An 11585-nucleotide genomic window follows, 5' to 3' on the forward strand; every position below is an offset into this window, starting at 1 on the left:
TGGCGCGCGAGGATCGACGGCGTGAATCTGGCGGCGAGGTTCGACAGTGGCGTGGGTCGGCAGCGTGGGCTTGGGCTGGCAGCGGTGAGAGAGTTGAGAGAGAGAGGGAGAGAGAGCTGAGAATGAGATGATCAGAGCTGAGAGAGAGAGGGTTAATATTTTAATCAGGTAAGGATTAAAATATATATATATATATATATATATTTTTTTTTTTTAGCTCTCATGAACAGTGCACATCTATTTATAGATGTGCACTGTAGCAAGGAGTAAAATTTTTAGATTTAACTCCACTACTGCAGCAAGACTTTTGTATTTATGGAGCTAAATTTTAGCATTATAACATTATATCTTCACTGCTGTAAATGCTCTTACTTGACGAGTATCAGATGCTGATGGCAAACCAACGAACCCTGTAACTTTTGTTGGCTGTGCTACTGATATGATATATGGCTTGTCCACGGGCTAGGCTAGCTGTTTGAGCCTATGTTGGCCCTTGGACCCTATTATACATGTATCACAAAAAAAAGGAGGAAAAATCTCTAGTGGCAAAGTGATGGCATAGAGGCCCAAAGGTCTTAAGACATTTTGTAAAGGGCCCTATAGGCCAGAAAATTGTAGATTTAGACCGTCACTTGGAGTGGGCCCGAAATTTTTTTTTTTTGGAACAGAATATATAGACGTATATTGAATATCGAAAAAACAAAGAAACAAAACCCTAAAAATATAAAAACCCTTTCCTATTTCCCTCGTCCTCTCAGTCACACACAACACACACAAATTCCAAAACCCTAAAAACCATATCAACTTCATCTCGCCGTTTCTATCGGAAAAAAAAAAAATGAGTCAACCAGCCCCACCCCACAGGCCTGTCAGCGGGAGTCCATATCATATCTATCATCGCTCACAAGGATGTCAAAAGATAATTGTGTATCCACAGGGCTCTAATTTGCGTGACGTCAGGGTCTCCGTGAATTGGAACACAGGAATCGTTACTGTGAATGGTAACATTGATTCGGCGATTTCGCACTTCCCTATGGAAATATCTCTTCCGGCAGGCTGTTATGACCAAAGTTCCCTCGGATTCAATGTTTTTGGCAGTGAACAAATTGTGATTGACTTTCCCTTTGTTGGAGGCGGTTCGTGGGTGACTCTTAGGCCACTGGTATATTTTTTTTATATTTCCTTCTTTATCTATCTATCTATATCCATTTTTTTGTAATATTTTAGTTGATTACTAATCACTATTATATTATAATTTAATTCTCAGGAGCAATCTTCTCAGGAGCAATCTTCTCAGGCGCAATCTTAGTAGAGAATACCGCTGCCGTTTTGGGTCATGACATCATGGAGCAGAAACAAAAAGAAACAACTAATCTATATATTTTTGTCCTTTTCTTTTTAGGTAAAAAAAAAAAATATTAAGAACACTTAGATTTTATTTTTTCTTGTTTCTTAATGTAACGTAGTGGTGCTTTGACGGCGGTTTTAAAATGTCTGCTTGTGTCATGAATTAAGAATGCTGAATGAATGAATCTTGATTATCAGAAGAAGAATGCTATTCCATTCATTTTGTTCTCCCCATGCGATTAGGCTTGGACCAAAAAAGTCTCTAATTTGATTTTGTTCAATCAAATTTATTAAGAGTGTGCGTGATTTTACTTTTGTTTTTATTATGTGAGAAATGAAAATGTGCTAGTAAGGAAATTCTGAGATTTTTTTTTTCTAGGAATTGAGACATAATTTCAATATACTTTTTTGCTCTCCAATGACAAGAATGTATGGCACTTAAACAATATAATAAATAAATGTTTGAATGAATTTTTTTATGATTGATAACACGTCAATTTGTAAAATTTGTAGTATTCATAGCATTGCTCCGCAAGAAAAGTGTTGTGAATAGTAAATTGAAAATAATGATTGAAAAAAAAGGAACAATGAAATGGGTGAAGATGTAAGTGGTGAGATAAAACTAATAAGAATGGTAAATTTGGTGAAAAGGTGATATGATTTGATATGTGGAGAAGATTTATTTTCCTACTTTCTTTATGTTAAGGGTCTGTACAGTGGGAGTCTTTTTTTTGTTAGGGTAAAGTGCCAAAGAATAGTTCATAATATACCAACTTCAAGGATCTTTTTCAAGGAGCCAAGGGGAGGCACCCCTCGACCCCCTGCTCCACCCCTGAGTCCAACAACAGTAGATCAAGAGGGAGAGACTCCAGTTTCGCTTTTGTTTGTAAAATTCTGTTAAGAGAAAAGACAATATGATTTGTGGATGTTGAGTACTTTTAATGTGGTTGTTCAACAATTAAAATGTTTTTGCTAATGTGTTAAAGGTCCTTTCTACACATATCTCGCTTTGCTTATCGAACTATTGCTACTTGTTGTGGCCAATAAGGCAGTTGCTTTGAACCAGCTATGTTGAATATGCTTAACAAGCTCCGGTTTCAGAATTTTAACTGAAATCATGTTTTAAAAACATAATTTAAAAAATGAGTGTGTATAGAGTGTGGAATAATGAGTGCACAATAAGATTTTCCGTTATATATACATTCCTAAACAAAGGAGTCGGCTTGAAGAAAGTTGGAAGTGGGTTTGTTGTAACATGACAAGAACATTAAGTTTCTCTGCATGGCAAAGCAAAGAATGTTGTTAGCAAGAGCAAGCTAGTCAAGAAGGTTGATTTGCTGAGGGTAGAGTGAGTTTCTAACTTTCTTGGAACTTAAGTATTATCACTGTCTTCTTAGTCTTAAAGTAGAGTAAGTTTCTAACTTTATTGGAACTAATGTTATCCACTTTGCTTATAGCATGGCTGACATAAACAACCTCAAGGAGATGATAGTTTTGGCAATTCACACTGGAAAAATCTACTTTGTTGTTGAAATGTTTAGGCCGAAAGAAAATGGATTTGACAACAGTAGTGCAAAATCTAAGACTCTAGACATTAATTCTAGAAGCCCACACGATAAAACCAGACATATGTCCAACTTTTTTTGAAGTCTTACCGTAAACCATATCATATGCCATTGAATCAGCCCAAATATAATGGGCCCAGACAAGTCCAAAGACCACAATATCCTCGTTGATTAAAACCTTATCCAACCATTTCTCACTCTCTCTCTCTCTCTCAAAAACTCAAGCTCAAAACCATGGCGTCTATGGTACTCATAGCTCCTTCTCCACCTACTACCTCTTCCCAATCACTCACTCTCTCTTCTCGCTTTTCCTTCTCCAAGTCCCAAACCTTAGCCAACTCTCTCTCCTCCTCCGCCTCCACTATTTCTCTCTCACTCTCTGCAGTTACTTCACCCACAGTTCCTTCAGGTAACCCATTTACCAATCTTTACGTGTTTGTGTTTGTGTTTGTGGGTTTTTCTCTAATGTTTTGATTTTTCTACTTTTTCAGTGTACTGTGGCAGAGGCGATAGGAAAACCGCTAGAGGAAAACGTTTCAACCACTCCTTTGGCAATGTAAGGCTAATAATTCTTTAATTATTATCTTTTTTTTTTTTTTTTAAGTAAGAAAATAGTTATTTTTTAATTTTGTTTTGTTTTTTGTTTTTGTTTTGGTGGAAATATAAAATAGGCTCGGCCAAGGGACAAGAACAAAGGGAGAGGGCCACCGAAGGTACCGGTTACTCCGGCTCCGCCTAGGAAAGATAAGTTCGAGGATGATACAATTGTCAAGATTGAAATTGATGAATCTCTGTCTTCTAACTAATAGTGCAAAGTATTTTTAATTTTTAATTTTTTTCCTATTTTTTTAATGTTAATTTTGAACCTCGGAAAGCTTTATTTTGTTGTTGTGATTATTTCACCGTTGTGGCTGTATGATTTTTACAATTTGCTTTCTACTTATGGCAGTGCTCATATATAACATTAGAGGGCCACGTATTGAGTTTCTTTCTTTTTAATTTTTTTTTTATTGTTTGTGTATCTTATAAAAACTATGCTCATAATCTTCTGTGACTCAATTTGCTGTGTTTTGGGACTTTGAAGCAACAAGACTCATGAATATTTTACAATGATGATGTTGTAGATCATATTAATGCCTTCTTTGTGGGATGCCCAGATGGGCCAGGTCTAGTTTACTAATCAAGGCTTCAAGAATTGTTAATACGTGCAAGCAAGTTTTGTCGGCTTCCTTGCTTCCAATAGTTAGGACCCCAAGGCCCAATCATGTTACGTCTTCCCCAATTTCATTATGTTCTGATGGAATTGTTCAATTCTACGAAGAGGTTTATGTAAAAGCACAAAAACAAAAGAGAACTGCCTTAAATACTCGTGATCAAGGCAGTGCTCACATGTAACTTAAAGTGCTCCTATATATGCTAATTATTTTAGTTACTAGTTGGTATTTTTGGCAATTACAATGCTGGAAATTTCTGCATTACCCTTGAAAAAAAAATGCTCTCTTTACTTCTAAAACGGAGACAATTCACTCCCGAGTGTGTATTTAACCTACCAACCCACAAAACTAACCTGTTTTCCTTGGTAGGTGGGATGGGTTGGGTTGTAATTTTATTTTTAGTCTCGGGTTGGATATGGGTTGATTTCTACACATGTGATGAGTTGGTTGGGTTGAAAAAACCCTCAAACCCAACCCAACCCGACTTATGCACACTCCTACCTCTAAATAAAGATATAATATTATATAAGATCTTTAAGGTAAATATGGTGGATGACATAAAATTATATATATATCTTTGGATGCATGAAAAATTCAATCTTTAGCACCAAATAGATTATCTCTATTTTTTTTTGAAATAGAAAAGTAAAACTAAATCTTCATTATAAAAGAAACTCTCTTCATTTGCTTTGAAATGACTCCTGACTCCCCTCTTTCTTATACGTTTCTTTTAAAAATACCCCATTTTCTTATATATTTCTTGAAAAATGATAGCTAATGAAAGAAGTCTAGCGTTTCTAGAAAAATATAATATTTGTGCCTTTTTTGTAGATCAGCAAATCGTGGTTAGTAAGCCTGAGAACCCTCATACGTCAAAGAAGTTATTAAGAAAAGAAAAATAAAAAGAGTAACTTGTAAATTTCGTGTGCAACAAAAGTGTACTCAACCTGAAGTTATATTTACAAAGAGAAAAGATTAAAAGGCCCCCATAGTCCGATATTCCATATATTATTATTGCCTGAATCCTTCAGATATAAATGTTCCATATATGTTTGAATCGAGGAATAAAAAGCCTTACATGCCTTCATCTCAGCTTGAATGCTGGTGAAGACTGTGTGTGTGGTGCTGCTCTGGTTCTATGGTTTATGCATAGGAATCAACTCTATTTGGAATGAAACGTGTATTCCTCGCCTGATATAAATACAACTTGGTTTGGTTTGCTTGTGAAGTTAGCTTCAATTATATAACATTGTATTCTCGGTTCTCTCTGGAGTTTTGGATATATTTATCTAGAATAGTTCATACATTTGATTGGCTAGAATGTTTAGTCTGGTATTTCCAACTATCTTGAAAACGAAATGTAGTAAAGGAAATGTTTCTCATCACCGGCTTTCACAATTTTTTATGGGGAGTTTTAGCTGTTTTAATTCCATCTTCTAGTTTTTCCTTTGTTCTTCTACTGCTTATCGGCAGCACCGGTACCAATCCATATATGCTTAATGCTTTAGACCTTGATTCTCCTCTCTTTATTTGTGGCTTCTTCTTAACAAAGAGCTTCCTAATCTTCTTACTTGTCGGAAAGGGGAAAAAAGTTAGGCAATTGAGGACTAGGGGCTTATAGGGGGCACCTCTTCTTGTTGGATGTTACCGATGAAAATGCCTTCCATGGCTGCATGCATTCATTGGTTCTTCATTTTCTTCTTGGTTAAGCCAAAAACGAGCAAATCCTATGAATTCCACTCTTATTGTTTCAATTCCATTGGTCTGTTTGCATTCTGATATTTGGGGACCATTTTGTGTTCCCATTTAAGTCAAATAAAAAACTACTACGAATTTCCTTTCCATATATTTCATACATATAGTAAAACATTTTACACTACGTCGATATCAGAGATAACAAAAGAGAAGGACGAAGAGGCCCCTCTCTTCACTGACTAAGAAAGGAAGACGCAGATTCTAGAGTACCATAAATCTTTGTATTTGTCTTCTTGCCTGTTTGTTTCAGCGTTTTCAACCCAAAAAGCTCGTTTTGAAGAAAGCTGAACCACAAAGCCCGTCCAAATGTGTTTTGGGTTTGTGAAGAGAATGCACAAAGTGAAAAAGGAGCTCATCATCTTCTCCCTTGTATATTTGGGAGGATCTCACCTAGGATAAAATCTATACCTTTGTGGGGGCAGTGATATAGATGATGAAATTCATGATCCATGGGCAGCCATTAAGCAGTTTGGACCCACCAGTGATTCTGGAACTGATGGTCAAACTAAGTTTACTACAGAAGGTAGTTTTATGGAAAGTGAGTTTGGCTTTGGGAATCGGAAGGTGAAAATTAGCAACCACAAGTTGACTAGGAAAAGCCTTACAGGAGATTGCCAGGATTTGGTTCAGGGAGATGCAGAGGTTTAGATTCAGATGGAAATTGAAAAGGCTTTAGAATTATGATTTGTGGAAGAAAGTTTTGACATTATTCTACATTAGCCATCAATATCACATAGTCAGAAGACTCGGAATAGGGAATGTTTATTTACCATTGTTATGCTGTATGATATTTACTGTCAAATAATTATTGAAAAAAAACCACGACCAAAAAAAAAAAAAGTTGAAAAAGAAAAAAAACAAACAAAGATACAAGGATATACCCATAACTCGTGTACCAGAGTTAATTCAAGCAATATCCAATCAACAAGATCTTCCTTGAAGAACTAATATATGTGTTGGCAAAGGATACAGTGCTCTAAGATTAGTCTTCCCATGACACTTCCTTCTTCAATTCTCAAATTGCTAGTTTGCTTGTTCCATAGGTGTATACCATAAGTCTCTCCACTGAGCTGAAGCAGCTTGTCTTGTACCCATATAGAATCACCTTGGTTTGCTGGCTTCTGAAAAAGTCTGTTTATCCTAATCCAATCAACAGGATAGAAGGCCATAGGTGGCAAGACTGTGAAGTTATAGCCAGGTTTCTTTCTTATTCTCTCAACCACTCTGGAAACCAGATAGGGACCATTGTGTCCCCACTTATTTCCATCAAAAGACGAGGCAAATTCCTCGATGAACTTGAGCAGAAGTGGATGATTCGCATCAAAGATTAAAACTGCATTGTTCAACCTGGTCCAGTTCTTAGATTTCATATCCATACTTTGTGCACCAATCAAGTTCTTCAACCCCCTAAAAGGCTTTAGAACAATAAAATCTGTATCCAAGTAAACCCCACCATACTTGTACAATACTGCAAGCCTCACCAAATTGGATAAATTCTGAGCTATTGGAATCTCACCAGGGTCCTTGTTCCCACTTTTCATCTCCTTAAACCAAGCCTCAGCTGGGGTATTCTTGAATAGAAACGCCAAGTCCGGTGTCACTGCGTTAACTTTGAACCCTCTGTCTACTAGAGGTTTCAGGATCCTGTACCCTCTTCTAGAATCCAAACTTCTTGATAAAATCATTAAACATCCAGTAGGGTGTGCCTTGAAAAGGCTCTCCAAGGAGAAGAATCCTCTTCTTCCAAAAGACCTTGCTGGTGCAATCCAAGTCATGAAGAAATGTTCCTCACAGCCACTTTTAAAGAATTCTCTAACCCGACTATGAAATTGGTGTGTCAAGTTGTTTGTCATGAAAACCTTAGACTTCGGCATCTTTTCCTGGAACCAGGCAATTCTTTGTTCTACTTTGACATTAAAAGGAGGAACTAGAGATTTCCAATTTTCATCTTCAACTTCATCAATCTCTTCTTGCATGGAACGCAATTGCAGTTGCATGTTACCAACGCTTGATCTTAGTTGTCCTTGAGCTCTCTCATGTGCCTCCAAGAACTTAGGAATTTCATTGTTACCAGACTCAAAAGAATCATATATGATATTGTCTGTATAGATGATATAGATCATGGCAACGCCAAATAGTGTGAGGGTAAAAAGGAGAGGAAATCTAGCACGGCTAAGTACCTGGTAATGAAACATCTTAACCTTGATGAATTTTCTCACCATCATCAGAGTTTCAAGCTAAAACAAATAATGGACAAAAGCTTGGCTTATGAGGAAATTTATTGACATTTTTTTTTATAAAAAAGAAAAAAAAGAAAACATATACAACATCTCATAGGAGACTTCTAAGATAACTTTTATTTTATTTTATTTGGAAGGTGACTTTTAAGGTACTTAGTTTTCTAATTCAAATCTCTAGAATCACTCTTCCTCCACTTCCAGTTCTCCACTGCGTATGGAGAACTTGGCACTATTTGATTCTCATCAGGTTGTTTCAGTATGTCTGATAAAACAACAACAAATGCAATTATTTAATGGCTTATATTTATTCATAAATGTAAGAGCAATACTAAAGACAAAACAGCGGAACCTTAATATAATCTTAATGGTGAAATTGATTTTATTTCTAGTGAAGTTGAGAGGATCCTGTTCTGCCGATCAAGGTGTGCTTACAGTAACTGGAACTTGGATTATGATGTTTTCGGTTGTATTCCCAGGGCCTAGCCTCCTCGTTTTGTGGCTTGTGTTGAGGAAAGACTCTTGTATCTTTGAGTCTTTGTTTGTGTGTTTATAACATGTCTTATTTTCCGGGGAAAAGTGAAAGTAAGGTCAGTCAACTTGGCATTCAAATCAGCTTGTGCAAAAAATTCTGTTTATTTTAGCATAAGAACCTATTTTTCTATTTTATATACTTGCATTTCAAAATATCACATTAGATTATCTATAATTAAACTACATTAAATTAAAATATCAATTTTTCTTGATTTTTTTATAATTGTTTTTCTTTCTTCGCATACAACAACCATCCACCCTCTTCCTTCATCCTCGGGATACATAGAGGAAAAAAAATTAAATGCAAAGTGAAAAATGTTAGTGTAAATTTACATAGTTACTATAGCAACTTTATATATTTACATAGTTTTAGCTTAACTGATGTGGATGATTTTGAGCTTTAAATGTGTAAAATTGATACATTTTTCTATTTTGCATTTTCTAATGCATATACTCTTATAGCATATTTGGAAGTTTTGAGAGGGAGGAGAGTACAGAGTTGTTTAGGGATAACAATGGGGCGAAGTGAGGTTAGATCATGGGTACCCTATTCCCTTTTTAGGGTAGGCAAAACATGTGTGGGGAAGGGGCGTGATAGGTTGGGTATGATGTATTTTGTCATCTCTAATAAGGTGACTTCAACATTAATGAGTTAGAGATGAAACAAAGATAGGTGGGGCAATCATGAATTATGATAAAATAGTGCCAAGTTCTCCAAATTTGCATTATGGAGCACTTATCACCCAAATAAATAAATAAAAATAGTATATATGTTACTAAATAAGTTAATAAAATAAAAATTAAATTAATAAAAATCACATTCCAAAAATTCTTATTTGTAAGTAATTTTAGTTTTCACGTTTTATATTTCAAATAATTGCAGACCCATGTGATGCGTGGGAATATATAATTATTTGTAATATAATATAATCCATAATTTATTTCTCTAAAATTTATTAATTATAATTTTCTCCTAAAAACTTGAACTATTTCTAAAATTATTTTCCAACTCTCTATCTCTACAAATATATCATTCTATTATTTTAGATTTTTTTAAAATTATTATTATTATTATTATTTTTTAGATATGATATTTGTAACTCAATAATCGAGGGACATGCCAGCACAACATTAGATTTCCTAGTTTTCTTCCCATGATGAGATTGTATCATATTTTAATTCTTCTAAATTTCCAGGTGCAATCTTTGTACAAGATGCTAAATCCTTAATTCCTAAAAGTGATGTCTAGTTAGTTGCCAACAGAAAAGAGTAAGACCACAAAAAAAAAAAAAAAAAAAAAAAAAAGGTAAAGTGAAGTTTTGCAGGTTAGAATCATCATGTGCAAAAACATATTTACAATAAGGCAAATAAATAAAATACATTTTAAACAAACCCTACTTCAGCAAAATGATCAAATTTATTAGACCCCCACTTATATCAATTTCCATCAAAGACCAAATTGTCACATAGTAATATGCCATTGACTCCACCCATGTCCACTACAAAAATTTATCAATGTGTCCATATACAATCACCCACTTGCTATTACATTTATTTTTATCAATGTTTTGAATTCCCACAAAAAATCAAAATAGTGCGTATACGAATTATAAGTAAGTGAGTCACCTATATTGCCATGACGTGGTCAAACTCTATCGGAGAATATGGCTATTAGCATTCCAGGTTATGAACTTTAAATGGCTATGGGAAATGATCAGATTGTATCAGTTGCTATGCCTCAAAAATAGCAGTTGCTTTGCCTTCACTGGAACACATCATATTGTGTTTAATAATGAAAGAAATAGTAAAATCCAAAAGAAATAGTATTGTTAAGTTTTGTCTAAAACTCATGTACATAGTATTCTAGATATTCAAGAGGAGAAAATTCTAAAAAGAAAATTAGGGTGTTGAAAAATGGCATAATTCAAAATTAAATCTAAAACTAAAACCCAATTGATGAAGCTGAGAAATTCACCGTGAGTCACACGATGCCTTCGCGCTCGAACGTAAACCTACACAATAGAAAGAAGAAAACCTATCAAAGGGCACCGGTGTGGTGCTGGCCAAATACCCTTCGAAGGTTAAGTCAGAAAGTATTCTCACAACTCTAGAGTGCTAGAGAGGGTAGATAATGCGTACCTTTATTGGTGAGAGTATTGGGGCTTTTATAGTAGTCGAAAGTTTTTCCTCTTAGACTTGGCATCCAAGTTTTTTCCTTGTAGAAATCATCTTTTTTAGAGTCCGAAACGTGGTGGACAGATCTTCTCCTTATAGGGAAGATCTTCACCAATACATGAAAATTCTAGAATCCAAGTTGCGCAAGGACTCTGTTTAGGGTTTTACGAGAATGGGCCAAAGTGTTCCCACTAAGGGGTCCAACAGGCCCATGGTTAACCAGCCCATCTTCCTTCCCTCTGTCCACATCAGGTCCGTCCACGTAAGGCCTTGTGTAAATAACGGGCTCGTCTCTTCTTTAGTTCGCGGACTATAGCTAGCCCGTACATTCACTCTAGGCATCCTAGCGCGTATTTTCTCCCTTTCACCAACTATGGTTCATGTACCCATATTTAAAAATCAAGAACCAATTAGTTTTTCCATCCATGCAACAATTAACTTAAATCTAGATACTAATGGAATTTAAAAAGAATTCAGTTCTTTGAATTTCCTCACTCCTAAAATACCAAACAATTTCTCATAAGCTAAACAATCCCCAAAGTTATTCATCAACCAAACAGGCCAACTAATGTCCCAAACACAAAAATCCTAGCCACAAACACAACAGTTTTTTTTTTTTCTTTTTTTTTTTTTTGAGGAACACACAATAGTCTACTTAAGCTGATTTACTTTGAAGAATTAGAGCTTGCTTTAAAAAATTAAGATAAAAAAAAAATTTAAACTGTTACATCCCAAGTTTCATACAATTTTTATTTATT

The 11585-nt window shown here is 35.3% G+C and overlaps 2 protein-coding genes and 1 long non-coding RNA gene across 3 annotated transcripts; 2 read left to right on the forward strand and 1 right to left on the reverse strand.

The window, feature by feature from the left end:
* Positions 1–670: 670 nt before the first annotated feature.
* Positions 671–1567, forward strand: LOC112031711 (uncharacterized). The gene is made up of 2 exons (XR_010631990.1): positions 671–1162; positions 1268–1567. It is a non-coding gene; the product is annotated as an uncharacterized LOC112031711 (long non-coding RNA).
* Positions 1568–3091: 1524 nt separating this feature from the next.
* Positions 3092–3911, forward strand: LOC112031717 (small ribosomal subunit protein bTHXc). The gene is made up of 3 exons (XM_024064425.2): positions 3092–3321; positions 3404–3468; positions 3584–3911. The coding sequence occupies exons 1-3, from the start codon at positions 3147–3149 to the stop codon at positions 3716–3718; spliced, it is 375 nt and encodes a 124-aa protein (XP_023920193.1). The 5' UTR covers positions 3092–3146; the 3' UTR covers positions 3719–3911.
* Positions 3912–6746: 2835 nt separating this feature from the next.
* Positions 6747–8103, reverse strand: LOC112031696 (uncharacterized). The gene has a single exon (XM_024064407.2). It carries the CDS (start codon positions 8101–8103, stop codon positions 6826–6828), a length of 1278 nt encoding a protein of 425 aa, XP_023920175.2. The 3' UTR covers positions 6747–6825.
* Positions 8104–11585: the final 3482 nt, after the last annotated feature.

This window comes from Quercus suber, unplaced genomic scaffold (genome assembly GCF_002906115.3).
Source record: "Quercus suber isolate HL8 unplaced genomic scaffold, Cork oak 2.0 scaffold_258, whole genome shotgun sequence".
Taxonomy (NCBI): domain Eukaryota; kingdom Viridiplantae; phylum Streptophyta; class Magnoliopsida; order Fagales; family Fagaceae; genus Quercus; species Quercus suber.

Bases quoted from the DNA above. Each gene is read 5' to 3' on its own strand.
- LOC112031717 (XM_024064425.2), top strand. From the start codon at position 3,147: ATGGCGTCTATGGTACTCATAGCTCCTTCTCCACCTACTACCTCTTCC. The intron at 3,322-3,403 runs GTAACCCATTTA...CTACTTTTTCAG, and splicing joins TTCACCCACAGTTCCTTCAG to TGTACTGTGGCAGAGGCGAT. The intron at 3,469-3,583 runs GTAAGGCTAATA...AATATAAAATAG, and splicing joins TCAACCACTCCTTTGGCAAT to GCTCGGCCAAGGGACAAGAA.
- LOC112031696 (XM_024064407.2), bottom strand. From the start codon at position 8,103: ATGGTGAGAAAATTCATCAAGGTTAAGATGTTTCATTACCAGGTACTT.